Source organism: Anolis carolinensis, chromosome 5, assembly GCF_035594765.1.
Source record: "Anolis carolinensis isolate JA03-04 chromosome 5, rAnoCar3.1.pri, whole genome shotgun sequence".
Classification (NCBI taxonomy): domain Eukaryota; kingdom Metazoa; phylum Chordata; class Lepidosauria; order Squamata; family Dactyloidae; genus Anolis; species Anolis carolinensis.
In genome coordinates this window covers 197457487-197478292 of record NC_085845.1, presented here as the reverse complement: position 1 = coordinate 197478292, position 20806 = coordinate 197457487, and the positions used below count along the sequence as shown (strand labels likewise).

General features: G+C 37.0%; 1 protein-coding gene across 1 annotated transcript; it reads left to right on the top strand.

The window, feature by feature from the left end:
• The first annotated feature begins 2837 nt into the window (after positions 1 to 2837).
• On the top strand, positions 2838 to 17784 carry LOC100564321 (claudin domain-containing protein 1). Its single transcript, XM_008110266.3, has 5 exons — positions 2838 to 2996; positions 10762 to 11060; positions 13770 to 13874; positions 14478 to 14615; positions 16796 to 17784. The coding sequence occupies exons 2-5, from the start codon at positions 10775 to 10777 to the stop codon at positions 17011 to 17013; spliced, it is 747 nt and encodes a 248-aa protein (XP_008108473.1). The 5' UTR covers positions 2838 to 2996; positions 10762 to 10774; the 3' UTR covers positions 17014 to 17784.
• Positions 17785 to 20806: the final 3022 nt, after the last annotated feature.

The window sequence follows — 20806 nt, the reverse complement described above, 5'->3', positions numbered from 1 at the left end:
CTAATCGAGTGCGGAGACGGAAAAGCTAGGGATCGTTGTTGCCCCTGGCAACGCAGCTCAGTGATATCCACTCCAGGAGTGGTTGCAACGAACTCAGGCCTAAAATAAATAATAATGAGAGAAATACAGTAGTGTCTCATTTATCCAAGCTAAACGGGCCGGCAGAAGCTTGGATAAGCGAATATCTTGGATAATAAGGAGGGATTAAGGAAAAGCCTATTAAACATCAAATTAGGTTATGATTTTACAAATTAAGCACCAAAACATCATGTTATACAACAAATTTGACAGAAAAGGTAGTTCAATACGCAGTAATGCTATGTAGTAATTACTGTATTTACGAATTTAGCACCAAAATATCACGATGTTTTGAAATCATTGACTACAAAAATGCGTTGGATAATCCAGAACGTTGGATAAGTGAGACTCTACTGTAATACACTATTATAATTGTATATTTCTATTACATGGTTAATAACATAATATATTGTATGTAAATATAACTTGTAAGCCGCCCTGAGTCCTCTTCTGGGTGAGAAGGGCGGGATATAAATGATGCTAAGGAGGAAACCATGAAAATGAACAAAATCTGGCAACCAGTATTTAAAAAACTCAAAAATCAAAACAGTAGATGGGAAGCAACACTCTGAGGGCAGAGGAGCCCCAAGGACGGCTAATGACTCTGAACAAAGGATGGCCCCCAGGCAAGAGACAAACCTTTCCAATGCTAATTAGGGTGATTAACTGAAACATTAGCGCTGGCTTCCAACTGACAACCGACTCTTGTCACACCCTGGACTCTCCACAGATATATATTTTTTCCTTCCTTGCCCAGTTTATCCATGCCTCACAACCTCTGAGGATGCCTGCCATAGATGTGGGCGAAACGTCAGGAGAGAATACTTCTGAAACATGGCCACACAGCCCGAAAGACATACAACAACCCAATAAATAGGATAATTATAAAATATTATTATTATTTTTAGTGATGCTAGCTATTTGTGACATTTCTGGGTTAAACTCTACTGGCTTTTATGGTGACATTATTAATGTATCATCATCATCATTATTATTGTATTATTATCATCATTACTGTATTATTATTGACACAACGACGTTGTATGACACAGCAAACAAGATAAATATGCTGGATATCGTATCACAAAATCACAAGTCGAACACTTCCCAAGTGTCTAGGACTGTGTGATGTATTTTCGGATGATGCGTGGAGATCCCAGTAGGGTGGCCTTTTGCAATTGGCAGATCGTAATTTTGTCAATGTCTATTGTTTCCAAATGCCGGCTGAGATCTTTTGGCACGGCACCCAGTGTGCCCATCACCACCGGGACCACCTGCACTGGTTTCTGCCAGAGTCTTTGAATCATCATTACTGTATTATTATTATTACTACTGTATTATTATTATTATTATTATTATTATTATTATTATTATTCCATGTCATGCTATTTGTGACATGTCTGGGTTAAACTTTACAGGCTTTTATGGTGACATTATTAATGTATCATCATCATCATTATTGTATTATTATCATCATTACTGTGTTATTATTATTACTGTGTTATTATTATTACTATTATTCCATGTCATGCTATTTGTGACATGTCTGGGTTAAACTCTACAGCCTTTTATGGTGACATTATTAATGTATTATCATCATTATTGTATTATCATCATAATCATTACTGTATTATTATTATTATTACTGTATTATTATTATTACTATTATTCCATGTCATGCTATTTGTGACATGTCTGGGTTAAACTCTACAGCCTTTTATGGTGACATTATTAATGTATTATCATTATCATATATGTGTGTGTGTATGTATATACACATATATATACAATATAATTTACAATAATATATAATAATTATAACATATTGTATATACATATAATATTCATAATATTATATTGTAATATGATATAATACTAATAATACAATATAATATTAATTATATATTATATTTTACATGTAATATTACTAATAATATTACAATACAGTAGAGTCTCGCTTATCCAAGCTAAACGGGCCGACAGAAGCTTGGATAAGCGAATATCTTGGATAATAAGGAGGGATTAAGAAGAAGCCTATTAAACATCAAATTAGGTTATGATTTTACAAATTAAGCACCAAATCTTCATGTTATACAACAAATTTGACAGAAAAAGTAGTTCAATACGCAGTAATGTTATGTTGTAATTACTGTATTTACGAATTTAGCACCAAAATATCATGATGTATTGAAAACATTGACTACAAAAATGCGTTGGATAATCTAGAACATTGGATAAGTGAGACTCTACTGTAATGCTTATATTGTGCTATGTTAATAACATAATATATTGTCTGTAAATAGTATAACTTGTAAGCCGCCCTGAGTCCTCTTCTGGGTGAGAAGGGCGGGATATAAATGTTGATAATAAATAAATAAATAAATAAAACACTGTTTCTCAATCAAGAAATGAAAGCAAAATATGCATCAATAGGATAATAATAATAATAGCTATTTCTCAATCCTAAAAGTGGGGTATACATAAATAAGATAATAATAAATGTATTTGTTTTTCAATCAAGGAATAGAAGTGTATGAATAAATAGGATAATTATAAAATATTTATTTCTCAATCCTATTCCCCGTGTCTACGCTGTAGAATTAACGGAGGTTGATACCACTTTAACTGCCACGCCTACAAACCATGACATCCTGGGAGTTGTAGTTTGGGGAGCTCCCAGCACTGGCATAGAATGCAGAAATGGTGACTACACTACCCACAGTGCAACGCGAAGGCGCGGGTCTATCGGCTTATCTGAGCGCAGCGGGAGATAAGAGCGCTGGACTACGCCTCCCAGCATGCTCCGCGGCAGAGGGCGGTGGGAGGGGGCGTGTGGAGAAGCCTCCGAGCAGGAGGAGGCAGCTTGGCGGCTCTCGTCAGGCGGAGAGAGGAGGAAGAGGACAATGGGAGGGGAGTAGGTAAGGAAGGACCAAGGGGGGACCCCCCCTTGTGGAATGGTTTCTTCCAAGGCCGAAGACAGGGGTGGATGGAAGGGAAAGTCCATTGCAGGGGAAAGGGGTGGCGTGAGGGATCCCTAGAGCCTTGTGTCCTATCTCTCTGTCTTATCTATCTAAAATATATCCCTAGGGGTATTAAATAGACCCATCCTTCTATATCTCCATCAGATATCTATTTAGTATCCTACATCCCTAGAGATATTAAGTAGAGCTATCGATAGATCTATGTAATATCATATATGTCGGGGGCGTTGATATTTATATCCCAAGATATTTTGAGCTATCTATATTTTCCTCTCTATATATCATATATTTCTATAGCATATAATATGTTCCTAGAGCATGAATATATATCCCAAGAGTTATTAAATAGAACTATCTATTTATCTATCTCTTTATTACCTATTTAATTTCATGTATTCTGAGAGATATTAAATAGATCTATCTGTATTTCTATGTATTTATTTAATATCATTTCTTTCTATAGGATATATATCATATGTCCCTAAAACATCTATTATATATCATGCATTCCTAGAGCATTACTATATATATTAAGATGTTAAGTAGATCTATCTAGATTTATCTCTCTCTATGTATATCATCTATTAAAATGTCATATACTTCTATAGCATATTTTAAAAATATTTCTAGAGCATATATATCAAATATCCCAAGAGTTATTAAATAGATCTATCTATCTTATCGCTTTATTACCTATTTAATATATTCCTAGAGTATGTTGATTTAATATCATATATTCCTAGTGATATTAAATAGATCTATGTGTGTGTATTTATTTTTTATTTAATATAAGATATCCCTGGAGCATTGATATTTATATCCCAAGAGATATTATATAGATCATTTATATTTATATCTCTCTATGTATATTTTCTATTAAATACATATTTCTGTAGCATATATATCATATATCCCTAGAGTATGTCTATTATATATCATTAATATATAATATATATACCAAGAGATATTAAATAGATGTATATCTATCTATTACTTTATTACTTATTTAATATAATATATTCCTAGGGCATATTAATATCATATATTACTAGAGATGTTAAATAGATCTATATGTATTTATTTATTTTCTATTTAATATAATAGATCCCTAGAGCTTAGTGTTTTATATCTGTCTCTATTCAGTGTCCTACATCCCTAGAGTAACTAGATCTAGTTATATATCTGAGATCATATATCCCTAGAGCATTAATATCATATATCCCTACATGTCAGATATCCACAGAGATTAATATCATACATTCTCAGAGGTATTAAATAGTTCTGTTTATTATTATTATCTATTTAATATCATACATCCCTGGAGCATTGTGTCCTGCCTGAGTATCTTTAATATCATATTTAAGACAGGGTGTGTATCCCTTATTATCAAAAGTACTTGGAAACAGAACTGTTTCAGATTTCCCCCCTAAGATTTTGGAATATTTTCATATACATTATCTGGGAGATAGGACCCAAGTCTAAAAACACCTTGAATACATAGCCTGAACATATTTTTATGGGCAATATTTTAAATATTTTTTTTGCATGAAACCAAGTTTAGGTATATTAAACCACCACAAAGGAAAGGTATATTTTTTAGTTTTTCCTTTTGTTTTGAATCATGGATATCTTGTGCTTTAAATGGTCTGTGGATGTACAAGAAAGATGTATTGACTGACTGATGTATTTTATTAGGTATATTTTGATATATTTTGATACCTGGACAAATCCAAAAGGAACACTTTTCATCTGTTTTTAAATATATTTTCTGTTTTAAATATAAATCTGTTTTTAAAAAATCCTTTTTATTTTTGCATCAGAGTTTTTCAATGGCGAGAATCCTTAGGATGAAATTCATAAATGCACCTTTGCAGATTAAAAAAAGGTTAGGAATCCTACCCTTGCAGTTAAAACAAAATTAGTCATATGGATATGATTGTTCAGTGAGGGTTATTCCACCAGGTGCATCTACACTGTAGAATTAATGCAGTTTGACACCACTTTAACTGCCGTGGCTTAATGTAGTGGAACCATGGGAACTGTGTCTCTACAAGGACTTTTAGCCTTCTCTGACAAATCACAGTGGTGGCGTAACAAACTACAACTCCTATGATTCCTTAACATTTAGCCAAGGCAGTTAAATAGATACCAAACTGCATTAATTGTACGGTATAGATGCTTCTTGAACAAATCTTGAGGTTATCCATAATAGATAACAGTCCCAATCAAGACAAAAAAAGCAGGAAATAATGATGACGATGATAATAATGCATTACAACTGAGTACCCAGCTTTCACTCCTCTAAACAGAATTATTATCCTTTTGCAAAGGCGAATTGCAGGCTACCATAGGAAAGTGTTTCGTTGTCTTTTTTGGACAATTTTCTTGACTCTTTGCAGAGGAAATGATCAAGGAAAACAACACGTACCGACATGAATGGACTTTGTGTCCCTTCCTATTGGAACTTCCTGCCCTCAAATGCTATCCGTCAAAGGAAGTATTGTTTCCGAAAGACTGTGAGCCACTGCATACAACAATAGACTTGTCCTATTAAAATGATCTAATGTGTCTTGTGTCCCATAGTAAGGACAGAAAAGCACTGGGTTACAAATGTTCTGGATTTTTCCTCCTTTGTATGTCCTAAAAGGAACACATTTCCTAATTACGTTCCCCTTCTTTTCTTCTTCTTCAAGAAGAGAGTGAGTTTAATAAAGCAACACACCTACTTTGCTCACAGGTGGAACCTGGATGTTGAAAGGATTCCATAAAATTAAAATAGATTTAATAAAGTACTGGGCGTGATATGGTAAATAAGAGGATGGGTTGGCCTGGGTGTGTATTCATTAGTATTAATGAGAGTGGATTGCCTGGAGGCTTGGGGTGAAAATTAGTTCTTCTGATCCTTTGGTTAAATAATAAGGGTGCATCTACAGTGTGGTTTTAACGCAGTATGACATCACTTTAACTGCCATGGCTCAATGCTATGAAATTATAGGTGTTGTAGTTTTCCAGGATCTTTAGCCTTCTCTGCCAAAGACTGTTGATGCCTCACCAGACTACAAATCCCAGGATCCCATAGCACTGAGCCACGGCAGTTAAAGTGGTATCAAACTGTGTTAACTCTACAGTGTAGACGCATTCTGGGACAGGACTCCAGGAAATCTTGGTTTGAATCTGTACTCAGCCATGACAACCCATTGGCTAACCATGGGCAAGGCACACACTCTCAGTCCAAGAGGAATGCAATGGCAAACTTCTGATGGAATCTTGCTAACACCTTAGAACAGGGAAGGTAACAACAAGAAATCTTTTCTTGTTTTCTTGTTCTTATTAAAATGCAGATAAATTGCTAAGCTGCCTTGCATTTGGGTGTCTTTTCCCCAATTTCCTTTTTTTGTTATCAAGAGATCTCAGTATTTTCTTGCATTTAGGACAAACTAGATTGACTTGTGACTTGTGTAGATTGACTTCTTCTCCCTCCCCCCTTCTCTCCTAGCTTTATTGTAAAAACTTAGCAAATGACGTGCCCTGGGGACACTGTTGTGCAAATACTGTACATACTTGTAAAGGCGGTATTGTTTTTTCTGAAGAATCGCTAATAACCTTGTGTCACAAGCCTCTTTCCACACAGCAAGATGTTCTCTGTAGAGGTGGGTGGAGTGTTGCAAACAAGACTAATGCAGTATATCTCTATATGTGGCAGTAAATTACACTAAACTCAGTAAAGTTTCCTTCCAGACACACATGCTGCTTTAGAATAGGCTCTGTTGAAATCAATGGGATGGATTGTTAGGATTACAGAGTAATCTTGTGGTTTTACAGTTCAGTGGTGTGTATGGATGTAATGCTACCAAATAGATTGCTGCGGTTTGTGTGTGGGATTGAGAAAGTTTGCATGGGAGGAGTTTGAGTTTTGGAATGTAATTACCGGTAGTCATTTATTAGTATGTGACCATTTAGATATCATCATTGTCATCGTCCTGTTTTCCTCTCTTAAATGATAATCAAAGGAGCTCACAACACTAAAAAGAATACGATTCACAATTTGAAATCTACCAAAAATGAGGACAGTACCCCAGTGGCTGTAATGTGGCTGCCATCATAACTGTATAAATTCATGAGGAATGTTAGAATTTAGGATTATGGTTAGCCCTTCACATTCACTGAAGTTAGGGAGACCTACATATTAGATGTACAAGCAGTGGAACTGAAAATAATTTTGATATAATCCTCACCTGGTTCACCAAGAAGATTAATGACTCAGAGAATCTTATATATACAGACTCACTGTTCGGTGCTCAGAGGTTTTAATAATTACATGGACTTTCATGTCTTAGATCTCACATCTGAGCTTGGAAGTGGCGGCTGTGACTATAATAATAATCATCATCATCATCTTTATTTTTAACCTGCCCTCTCTCACCAAGGGGACTCAGGGTGGCTTCCAAAGGCAAAAAAAGGAAAAAATGGCAAACATTCAATGCCATGTGAATAACAAAATAAAACATTAAAATCATTAATCATTAATTAATTCATTAATTAAAAAATCATTAATTAAACATAAATCATTAAAATAGACAGTTAAAATAAACAACTAAACATCTAGGCTAAAACAAATACATCAATAAGGCATCATAACTAACACACTGAACCGTTAAAATCTGTATAAAAATATAACTCCTCAATAAATCAGGGGTGACCATTGTCGATATCTTCAGGAGAGGTAAAATCAAAAGATAAACTACTAATATTCCTTGCCATATGCTAGTTATTTTTAAAATAAGAAACCGCTGTCTTCATAATGCAAATAACTTTATAATGAGCACAAAAACATTCAAATAAATATAAATAAACTCTATATATACACCACCACCATCTCCCAGAGGGACTCGGGGTGGCTCACAAAAACATGGAAAATATTAAAAGTGCAAAACAATAACATAAAACAATAAACAGCCAACATAAACATCAGAACTTCACAGTGCTCACTGATTAAAAACAGTAAAATACAGTGATTGCTGCAGGTAAAAACAACAGTAATCAATCTCAGTCTTGTAAAATGCTTGATAAAGAATCTGAAGGTCCTCATATATTTTCGTAAGAAATCTAAATATCATCAAAGGCTTGCCAGAAAAGCCATGTCTTCAATTGTGTATGGAAGGTTTTGGGGCTGGGGGCTAGCCTGATCTCCCTTGGGCCACCACCGAGAAGGCCCTCTCTACGTCCCCACCAACCACATTTGAGATGGAGGTGGGACCGAGAGGAGGGCCTTTCTGGAAGATATTAAACCCCGTGCCGGTTCATAGAAAGAGATGCAGTCTCAAAGATAGGTTGGACCCAATCCCTGTTGAGTCATTCCCAAATGCAGTTAGATTCGTCCCGGAATTTGGTACATTACTCCAGATCTGTCCAGTTCCTGAACATTTGTCCCAGGAACAAAGCAGCTGCCCTTAATGCTTCCTGCTATTTCTTTCAGAGCAGATACATTTTGAAGGATGTATTTATTCAAGATTTTAAATATCTGATGCATACGTAGCCTTCCTGAGGTGCTCCAGGGCCATTGGCTTAAGCTTTTACTTTTTGCCTGAGTCAATTCTTTAATTTTCTGGTTTGTGAGCTTGCCTTATCCCTGATTACCATTTCATTAATCATAGATATTAACTTGCTCCTTTCCTATGGGGGTTTTCCCCTCTTCCAAATATAATCAATCAAAATCATATTGCAATTCTCTGCTTCCTTTATGGATGTGCTAATTGTTATTTCTTTCTTTCTTTCACCCTTTATTTTGTATACCAGCTCCTCTTCCTTCTGTATTAATACAGTAAGCCCATAGTCCCAGCACCTTTTATCTGCGCTTAACTCTGCGTAACCATCTGCTGCTTTGCAGAGGCTTTTAATTGCCTCCATAAGCCTCAGACCCTGTTCCAACTTTCTCTTGGCTCTTCTTCACTCTTACTTTCTTCTTAAGATCTCCATGTTAAAATCACCTATGAAATGTTTTGGAGTCCCTTTGATGTCCTAGTATAGGAACAGCCCTCGACATTTGCTGGGACTAGAACAGGCATGGACTTCAACTCCCACAGTTCTTAACAGTCTACTGGCTGTTAGGAATTGTTGGAGTTGAAGTCCAAAACACCTGGAGGGCCCAAGTTTGCCTATGTCTGGACTAGGGGCACAGGGACCCACAAAAGTGAAAAATTACTGTATATATTATGCTTTCTAATATATCCACATTTCCTTTAACCACAGCTTTTATGAATGTATTTTTACATAACAACAATAGATCTTATGTTGAATAGCAGTGTTCTAAAATGTCTATATACCCAGCTCCATTACCTAGCAGTTCCTCATGGTCTTGTTTTCTAGACCTTTGGTTATTTCATTTGTCCTTCTCTGGAGACGTTCCAGCTTGTCTGTATCATTAAACTGCAACCCACCAGTGCTTAATGCAGATTAAACATAGTCTTAAGTCTTAGGGGCTAGCACAGCAATTAAACCCCCAGCTATTAAAGATCATGCTGACCAGAAGGTTGGCAGTTGGTAGTTCAAGCCACTGGTGGGGTGAGCCCCCACCACCAACCCTAGCTTCTGCTTACCTATCAGTTCAAAAACCTCAATGTGAGTAGATAAATAGGTACTGCTTTGGTGGGGAGGTAATAGGCACCCCTGAAAAAACATGCCGGCAATTCAATGGACGAGGGGCTCTTCAGCAAGGAAAAAATGAAACAGCACTTTCTCATGGCCAAATCGAGCACAGCCTCCAGATGCCGGAAATGGAAAAAGAGGGAAGCCTTGCCTCTGTTTATGTACTGTCTGTCTTTGTCAATTGTATAACGGCATTGAATGTTTGCCATATATGTGCCTGTAATCCGTTTTGAGTTCCCTCGGGGAAATAGAGCGGAATAAAAATAAAGATTATTATTATTATTATTATTATTATTATCTTGTTCTTTATGGGATTCATATCCCCCTTTTGACTCTTGGGAGTTTACAGTAAAACCAACTTTTAAAAAGACTGTAAGACCATATCTGATGCCTTACTTATTCAAATTGCCTTTGGGGGGAAATGGTCTCCAAGCAATTCTATGGTATACTTCCCTTGGAAATTATTATGACATGCTAAGATTAAATGTTAAGATTAAAGCTTCTTTGAGTCTTCTTCTAGAGAGATAAAGCAGGGTATAAATAAATATAATAATAATAATAATAATAATAATAATAATAATAATAATACACGTTAGGTAATTTAATGGCAGTCATATCTGCAGTATTAGGTATACTTACATTATTATTATTATTACTCTACTTTTCTCTCTTGATCACAACCCAAAGCAACTGCTTAACACTTAAAAGGTCCAGATATTTAAAAGGCAGTTTAATTAAAAGCATAAATTAAAACCACAATAACACCCATTCAAGTACGACAGCCCTGGCTAGATATTCCAGATATTAATTTGTATTTATGAAACAAAACAGTATGAAAAGATAGCAGAAAAAGTGCTTAGCGCCTGGTGCACAATCAGTTTGTTTTATTTCTTTAGCAATCGAAATTGAAGATTAAGAAGCAACTGAGCATTTGATTCTCCTGTGTCCAAAACCCTAGAAAAGTCTTTGTTGTCCAGTGGAAGACTGAGACGTAGGCGGTTCCCATCTTCAGTTCTAACCCTTGGGTTTCTCTGCCTGCTTCTTCTGTCCTTAATAGCAGTTGGGACACCATGATGGATAACCGCTTTGCCACCGCCCTGGTCATTGCCTGCGTCCTCAGCCTGATGTCCACCATCTACTTGGCCGCCTCCATCGGGACAGACTTCTGGTTTGAATACCGCAACCCATTCCCTCCTGAAAACAATAGTGAAAGCAAGGCCACCTGGGACGAGCTGTTTGGGGAGAACGCAGACGAGAACTCCTATACCGATGCCCTCTTCCGATGGAACGGCACCATTGGCCTGTGGAGGAGGTGCATCACAATGTCTGAAAACTCTTACTGGTACAACTCACCAGGTAAAGCCATTCAAAATGAACGATGAAAATGTGTCTTTCTTTGATTCCCATCCCATTACAGCCAGGCATGGGCAAACTTTGGCCCTCCAGGTGTTTTGGACTTCAATTCTTACAATTCCCAACAACTCACTGGCTGTTAGGAATTGTGAAAGTTGAAGTCCAAAATAACAGGAGGGCCAAAGTTTGCCCATCATGCTTGCTCTTGATATTGGTGGAAAAGTAACCAGTAAATGTTACTTATCACAAAGTCATGTGAATGTATTGGGCTAATGGATTATGACCTATTAAGATCACATCCTATTAGGGATTATGAGCTGTTAGGATAATAACCTATTGGGTAGCAGAGTTTCGGGAGTGTTCCTTTATTTTATTGGGTAATGGATGATCACTGGGCACATAAATATGTTGTTTCTATTTGATGCTCTCAGCAGACAAAGATTCAAGCAGTCTTCTTTTAAAATAACATGTTTGTTTCCTCATAACTTCATGTATTTAAAGATACAGATACATTTCTTGTTGAGTTAAACTTCAAAACGTTCCAGTTTGTATCTTTAACTTGTAATCTTTAACAGTCTCTTCAAAACTATATTGCTCTGTATAGCTCTCTTTTATAACAGTCTACTTCCAAGCAAAGTAAAGTCTCAGCTGTCTTCTAATTCCTAACACTGGCATCTGCACTCTAACAGACTCAAGCCCCAACTGACTTCTAGCTCCTAACACTGGCATCTGCACTCTTAACAGACTCAAACCTCAACTGTCTTCTAACTCCTAACACTGGCATCTGCACTGTAACAGACTTAAACCTCAACTGTCTTCTAACTCCTAACACTGGCATCTGCACTGTAACAGTCTCAAGCCTCAACTGTCTTCTAACTTCTAACACTGGCATCTGCACTGTAACAGTCTCAAGCCTCAACTGACTTCTAACTCATAACACTAGCATCTGCACTCTAACAGACTCAAGCCTCAATGTTTTCTGTCATCCTTTTAAAAACTGAACACTAAACCAGTCACATGGTCTGCAGCCCGTCCGACTGCCCCAAGCACATAGAGCTAAGGAAACTGCAGATCAAACAAGACATACACTTCAGGAAATAAACATTACGAAACAGACAAACGTCAAATAGAGGAGGCTTGAGAAAGTTGCTATCTCCAACAGAATGGCCCCCCATCTCCACTTTGTAAAAGAACATAAGCAGCTGGGGGAAATGGGATCAATAGCATTCTAATCTTAATGCAATTTACTTTCTCAAAATACACTCCTCCCAAGTCGCTGCTGGGGAAGAGCTTGACCTATGCCTCTTTTCCTCTCCTCTTTGGAAGTTATGAAACCGTTTTAAGAAAAAAGCAGAACAGTCAGGGGATTTGCATCTGATCTCCTGCATCATAGCTGTTCTGCTTCTGAGAAGGAGAGGTTGCTGGATGCAAACTACAGATTAAAAACACAAGCACACCATTCTTTACAGAGCTTGGGAATGCTACAATTTTGGGCCACTAACCATTCATAATTGGTCCAAAACTGTAACTTTTTCACAAAAGCAGTATTTCACCCACGCAGTACTATTTCAGAGCATGTTTCTTACTTGCTCTGTTAATTCCTAGTTGTAAGACGAACAAATTAGTGTGAGAGAAGTCTACAATTATGTCTTCTAAGTAACGCCTGTGCTTTTCCCTAAGCCCATAATAACTATTTTGCCTTTAACAGACATGTGGTTTTCTTTTTTTTTAAGGATGATTGTGGAAAATTAGAACCTGAGGCCATAGCTGCTCTGTCAGAATAGTATAAGTGGTATTAGGCAACTTAAGCCTACAGTCCGTTATATGGGATTGCGGGAATAAGCCCAAATGAACATAATAGGGCTTGTTTTTGTGTAGCATCTTGTGACCCTGAATGAACTTCCAACAGTCAACAAAAGTATAGCAAGTATTCATGCTCATTTATTTGTCTAGTTTCTGTCCCATCTTTCTCTCAGCATAGTGTTTTAACAACAAATTAAAGAAAACTACAGCTGAAACCTATTTGAAACAATTTGAAGCTATTAAACTCTTTCAAAAGAGTTTAAAAACACATTAAAACTAAATAAAAATGATCAAAGCACAGCATACCCATTATATGAACCTTTGGGCAAAATAGTTAAGAGCCAAAGGCTTGCCTCAGTCAAAAGGTATTTGCCTGACAGTGGAAAGATAACATTATGTAACAGGATTTTTGTTCCTGGGCTATAAATTCCATTTCCTGATTGGTTCTATCATAAAAACATGGAAAAGGTTTATTAAACTGCAAAAACTTTGTTTTTGTGAAACATCCTGCAGCACATTTTGCTCTCATTGAATCTCAACCAATTCAACTTAGTTTGTGGCAGCCACAAAAACAAAGTTTCTGTAATATACTAACTACTTTCAAAGTAAGTACTGTATCGCACAATTAAACAGGAAATAACATTTTCAAACCAGGAACATTTTTTTTAAATGTTACATAGTGTAATAGACAACCTTCCCCTGAAGATCATACAAGTTGAGCAAACTCATGGAGAATAATAAGTGGAATAATAACATGATAATTTTATTTATTACCTGCCTTTCCTCATTGCTCATTTTAAAGGCTTACATGTTTCCTATCACCAACTCTGATCACCATATATGTATAAGATATAGACTAGCAAAGTAAATCATACTCTAATAAAAACTTTCCTTTTTGTGTTCTGCAAGGTGAGATGGTGACAAAGTGTGTCAGCTTTTCCCTTTCGGATCAATTCATGGAGAAATACAAAGATCCTGGAAACCATAACAGTGGCACTGACTTGAACCGGACCTGTAAGTATTATTATTTTCTGTTTGGTGAAGACAAAAACAGTTCGCTCTGGAAGTAATCCCTACTGAATTCAATGAGATTGCATATATTATTAGATCCTTATGGTGGAGAAAGGCATTTTTGCATCAGAGTGGAAATGGTCTACATACATTAAAATAAATGAAATTTATCATGTTAGCCCTCTTCAAATATCAGCAAGTGGCAGACATGCCATCTGGCTTAAAGCTACCAAGTTACCCAGTATGTTCTCAGTCTGCATGTGATTCCTGTGTTCATATACAATGTAATGAGAACTTGCACATTTACGTCTTAGTCTTCAACTTCCAGAAGTCAGAGTAAAGGAATTTCTCCCAAATTCTGAGCATAGTTTTGTATTTAGTGCTGGGTTTTGCAAAAGTCAATGGTATTTCAATTTAATGAGATATTTCTGCCAGGCTTAGAATAGTCCTGGTGGCCAAATTTTGGGAATGCTGTGATAAATAAGCAACTAGAAACTGGATCGAACCATTTTCGCATCTCATAGATACTGCATTTTGGCACAACCAGGTTGGGAGATATTCCCTAAACCAGATCTCCTAACTATGATTTCCTCTTTCTTTCTTTAGATCTCTGGCGCTTGCAGTTCCTCCTGCCCTTTGTCAGCCTCGGACTCATGTGTTTCGGGGCTCTCATCGGGGTGTGCGCTTGTGCCTGCCGCAGCCTGTACCCCACCATTGCCACAGGGGTCCTTCACTTCCTTGCAGGTGAGTTTTCCATGTAAATATCATAAAACAGAAGAGACCCCAAGAGCCATCCAGGCCAAGCCCATCCTGCCATACAGGAACACCCATCCAAGCCCTCCCAACAGATGGCCATTCAGCCTCTGCTTAAAAACCTCCAGAGAAGAGACTACAGCGGACTCCAAGATAGAGCATATTCCACTGTCGAAGAGCTCTTACCAGTGTTTAAGTGGGATCTCTTTTCCTGCTATTTGAATCCATTCTTCTGTGCCCTAGTCTCTAAAGCAGCCCCTTCCTCAATGTGACATCTTTTCACATATTTGAAAATGGCTGTCGTTTTCACTTTCAGCCTTTCTTTCTCCAAGCTAAACTTATGGTTTCAAAACTTTTGATCATTTTGATTGCCATTCTCAGGACAGCAGCTTGTCCATGTCCTTCTTGAATTGTGGTGCCCAGAACTGGACATGGGGTTATTATTTTAGGACCAAAGCAGAACAGAGTGGGACTGTGATTTCCTACGCTATTCTCGACACTATAGTCCTATTGATGTCGCCTTGGCTATTTTAGCTGCCACATCATACTGTTGACTAGCTTCTGATGTACTTAAAGATGATGTGTTAGATTCCTCTTCTCAGAATGGCTACTGAAACAGCTGCTCACCATGTCGTAGTCAAAAAGCAGTATGGAGTCATACACAGTAGTCAGTCCAAACAAGGATGAAGCATATGTATAGTTCAGAGTTGTTTCCAATAACTTCAATGTTGAGTAATCTCACTAATACAGAAACCATAATCCAAAATGTGGTCCACTTGCCAAAGTCAAGCTCCAATCAAGAGTTCACCAATAGAGGTCCCAGCTGTAACAATTACACCAACATTTCTCCCAGCAGCTAACTGATCCAACCTCCAGTTACTTGTGCCACTTTCCCAAGTGCTCTCACCTGTTGGCCATCCTTTGAGCCAACCGACTACATCTCATTTGCAGCCTAGCTGGAATACTTAGCTCCTGGTCTGCTTCCTGAAGCTCCAGACTCCGTATACCTACCTACCTTCTATAGAGGTAGATGTGACTGTGTCTCCCCCTGAGAACCTGTTCAAGCCTTAAGATCCTCCGGGGAGGCCCTTTTCACGGTCCCACCACCCTCACAATCGCAGTTGGTGGGAATGTGGGAAAGGGCCTTCTCGGTGGTGGTGCCCCAGCCTTGGAATGCCCTCCCCAAATAAATTATAGACAGGTTCCCTCCCTAGCATCTTTTAGTAAAGAATTAAAAACGTGGACATGGAAGTAGGCACTTGAAAATGATTTATTACAATTCTACTCTGATGATGGTCTTTAGTTGCACCAATGCCAACTGGCTTGACCTGGTTTTGAGTCTGGTGGGCAACAGGCTTAAACCCAGCAAAAATGTTTAAATTCGTGTTATTTTTATTGTGTTATTGTTATGTCAATCTGTCAGGGTTTTGTTTTTGTTTTTTGGTCGTTAAGTATTGTTTTATTTTTGCTTTTTTGTATTGTGGTTTATTTTTCAGGTTTTTGATATTATTGTTTATGTATCATGTGGAAATTTTGTAAATTGTGTTTTGCACTATGTTTTTACTTCTTGTAAGCTGCCCTGAGTCTTGTTTGGAGGGGGGTTGGGATATGAATAAAGATTATTATTATTGACACAAAGACATAGTATGGCACAATAAACAAGATCTATATGCTGGATTTCATATCACAAAATTACAAGTCGAACACTTCCCAAGTGTTTAGGACTGTGTGATATATTTTCAGATGATGCACACAGATCCCAGTAAGGTGGCCTTTTTTAGTTGACAGATCGTAATTTTGTCAATGTTTATTGCTTCCAAATGCCGGCTGAGATATTATTTTATTGTATGACACAGCAAACAAGATAGACATGCTGGATTTCGTTTTTGCTGTGTCATACAATAAAAATAATATCTCAGCCAGCATTTGGAAACAATAATAAATAATAAAATAAATTATTATTATTATTATTATTATTATTATTATTATTATTATTATTATTAGGTTTCTCAGTGTCAGGCTGCTCATGTTGCTGCTCTGAGTTTGTCCTTGACTCAGATGCTGTGCAAAGGATCCCTGCCTTCATCGTCATCATAAACTCTGGCACTATGCTATAACTTTCTTATTGCATGACTGAAGTTTTGTTGTCTGACCATAGTTTCTCCTTCCAGGTTTGTGCACACTGGGTTCGGTTGGCTGCTACGTGGCTGGGATTGAGCTGCTCCATGAGAAGCTTCCTCCTCCGCGGGCTCAGGGCCACTTCGGCTGGTCCTTCTGCCTGGCCTGCGTCTCTGCGCCGCTGCAATTCATGGCGGCAGCCCTCTTCATCTGGGCTGCTCGAACGAACAGGAGGGAATTCACTCTTTTGAAAGCATACCGGGTGGCATAGGGAGGCTTCCATCTCATCCCAATCTTCTTCCTTTTCATCTTAAGACTTTTTTTGGTAGCCTCCATCCTCTTCTCTTTGTCGTTAGTTGTTCACCCACTAAATGCATGCCTCCTTGCCACTTGGAAGTGAAACAGGTTTTTTAAAAAGCTGAATAGACTTGACAAGCCACAGTGCTAGCATTTTTTTCTTGACCGAGATCTACAGGGTTTTAATAAGTTCCTTGTGTTGTTTTTTAAAAAATATATACAGTTATTTTGTTATTCCCAGTGTATTACATTTCTTTTCATATTTAAACATCATCTGCCACAATATTTAACAAAATTTTCAAGCCATAAAGGTTTAAATAAAAAAAAAACTCATTTTGGCAGTATATGTATCATGAGCCATTAAGAGATGAACCAGTGCAATCCTCTCCATAAATGTAGCTTTGGAACTTAGATTGTGATATAGTTTCGTTCCTCACATCGACTACTGTGTGCCCACCATTCTTTTTTGGCCTGATTGTTGTAAAATGACTAATAGTTTTGGGCTTCCTAAATCTTGCAAAATGACTTATTCCTTTCTCCCTTGCTCCTCCTTGCAAGAGGAATGTCCCTTACAGGGTCTGATTTCTAATTTGACTAATGTATATCTGTACATAAATCCGAGTCTCAAATCCCTTTATTTATGCAAGACATGACATTTTTGTATAAGCATTACTTACGTCAGCTAGACGAAAACTTTTGTTGAAAAAAATAAAAATAAACCTGAGCAAAATGCTCACGAATCCTACTCATGTTGTATTTGATGGAGCATTAGAGCCCTGTTGCAAGCAATAATCTAGTCCAAAGTAGACAAAGTGAATTAGTTACTTTTGTAATTTACATTTGTAAGTCTCATTGATTTAATGGGTTTACTTAAATTGGAAGTAGCAGGTGGATTAGAGTGTTGTTTGGGTGCTGGATTAGGACTCCCGAGACCAAGGTTCAAATCCCCACTGTGCTATGGAAATCAATTGAGTTGCATCTACATTGTAGAATTAATGCAGTTTGACATAATTTCAACTGCCACGGCTCAATGCTGTGGAATTGCGGAAGTTGTAGTTTGGTGACGCACCAACGCTATCTGTAAGAGAAGACTAAAGACTTTGAGCAAAATGTGATCTTTCATACATTGCTGTACTGCAGCCTCCAGCATCCCTCGCCATTGGTTATGCCAGGTTAAGGCTGATGGAAATTGCAGCTCTTTAGAGCTGCATTTTGTTCCATCTTGGTGTATAAATAATATTTTCTTCCACCAGCATCATTATATTAGCAATTGTTTTGGCAACCGAAGACTGTTCTTCATCTTTATACACTACCTACATGGAAAATCTTTCCCTTGAAATGAATTACAAATCCACATTTATTCCATAATGGGTAAGAACAGAAGATTCTCTTTTGATCTTCTGTTCTCCAAACATTTTGGATTATGAGGCCTATCATTCCCACTAACAGTGGGACATACTGGTAGGGATTTCATTCACCTGGAAGCTGCCATAGATTTCTTTCCTATATTTCCATTTGTATTTGTATGCATATTTGATTTCTTTTATTTTATTTCGCCTTTTTCTTGACATAGGGACTCAAGGCAGTCACATTACTGATTGTGGTGAATTGTCTTGTTCCTGGTATATAAGAGTAACATGCTTGTTTGTTAACTAATTTTGTTTGAATTTTCACAACAAATAAAATAATTAAAAGAACAAACAGTAAAATAAGGAACAAGGCAAAAGGCTCTGATATAAAATTACCCCATAATATCCCACCATCTCTGCCAACTAAGACTATCCTTCACTTTAAAAAAAGATAAAATATAATTTTAGAAAAGTATTAAAAACACAACTGACTTAAGATAAAGAAGTAAAATGTCTGTGTTAACGTATCCCCAAAGCTGATTTTGTAATATCACTCACATAAAAATATTTTTCTGAGAGAAATTCTGTCGTATGTGAAGGAGCAAGAATCCCAAGGAAAATTCCTTTTAATTAAGAGAATGAGCATAATAATGTTGGAGAGCTTTGTATCTTTCTGAAAAGAGTTGGATAACATTGGTGTCTTTAAGTGAGAAAATACTTACAAGAGTGTGTGTTGCTGAATCAGGGCTGGAAGCATGGAGACCCTCGGTTCTTGTTTACTCAGGATTATTCCTATTTACTCAGAGCAGAGCTTGCCCTCTAATAAGAGTGCTTTGGGATTTCTGCCTAAATCCTGCTGAAGTTGACGAAACCAGTTAGTGAAAACTAACATGAGGTCTACTGTGTTCAGGTGGATGCATTTCCAGGTAAGTGGATATAGGACTGCAGGATTCATACTGAAAATGTGGCCGGGGCTCACCTTTGCTCAGCAAAGTGCTTAGGGACGGACCTTTATGGCTTTGAATGAGTAGGAGGAACAATCCCCTAAATGCCATCATTTGTTAAAATGGAACGTGTCACCGTATACATAAGTTTTGCATTTCTATTGCTCTTCATACAAACAGCCTATTCATTATAAAGGTTTAGAACAGATCTTTCCAGACATTTCATGTTAGTGACACACTGTTTAGACAGGGATTGTTTTGCACTAGCAAGCCAGTGGATTTTGTTTTACACCAATCCATTAAAAGAGATCTGGAGATATGTATAAATTGTAATAATGAAATATATGGGGACGCAACATACAGTAGAGTCTCACTTATCCAATATAAACGGTCCAGCAGAACATTGGATAAGTGAAAATGTTGGATAATAAGGAGGGATTAAGGGAAAGCCTATTAAACGTCAAATTACATTATGATTTTACAAATTAAGCACCAAAACATCATGTTATACAACAAATTGACCAAAAAAAAGCAGTTCAATACACAGTATTTACAAATTTAACACCAAAACATTGTAATGTATTGAAAACAATGACTACAAAAACACTGGCTACTAACAAATAGACTAATAAAGATAGAATTGCATAAAATGAACTTACAGTAACAACACTGTCAAAATTTAAATCGGTAAAAAGTTCAGTCCTTGTTGTCTAGAGAAACAGCTGTGGATCTGGGTGGGAGGCAGACTATGTTGGATAAACCAGAACGTTGGATAAGTAAATGTTGGCTAAGTGAGACTCTACTGTACCTCATCAAAACATATTTTTTCAAATACGATTTGTAAGATAACATTTCCAATATTTTTGTCATTTCCCATTACGTTTGTGCAACACACACGTAATATGTTGTGACCCATCATCATCGGTGATCACTCGTGTTTATGATTATCTTCCAAGTGTGGTATCTTGGTGATGGGTCCATAGATGACTGCAGAGACCTATTCTTGACCTGCATGTTCTTCTGCAGTGAGGACATCGATTACCAGGTGGATTGGTGCTTAATTTGTAAAATCATAACCTAATTTGATGTTTAATAGGCTTCTCCTTAATCCCTCCTTATTATCCAAGATATTCACTTATCCAAGGTTCTGCCGGCCCGTTTAGCTTGGATAAGTGAGACTCTACTGTAATAATAATAATACTAATACTAATAATAATAATAATAATAATAATAATAATAATAATAATAATACAGTAGAGTCTCACCAATCCAAGCCTCGCTTGTCCAAGCCTCTGGATAATCCAAGCCATTTTTGTAGTCAATGTTTCCAATATATCGTGATATTTTGGTGCTAAATTCGTAAATACAGTAATTACAACATAACATTACTGCGTATTGAACTACTTTTTCTGTCAAATTTGTTGTATAACATGAAGTTTTGGTGCTTAATTTGTAAAATCATAACCTAATTTGA

Coding starts and splice junctions, on each gene's coding strand:
- LOC100564321 (XM_008110266.3), top strand. CDS start 10,775: ATGATGGATAACCGCTTTGCCACCGCCCTGGTCATTGCCTGCGTCCTC. Junction 11,061..13,769: donor TTACTGGTACAACTCACCAG/GTAAAGCCATTC, acceptor GTGTTCTGCAAG/GTGAGATGGTGACAAAGTGT. Junction 13,875..14,477: donor CACTGACTTGAACCGGACCT/GTAAGTATTATT, acceptor TTCTTTCTTTAG/ATCTCTGGCGCTTGCAGTTC.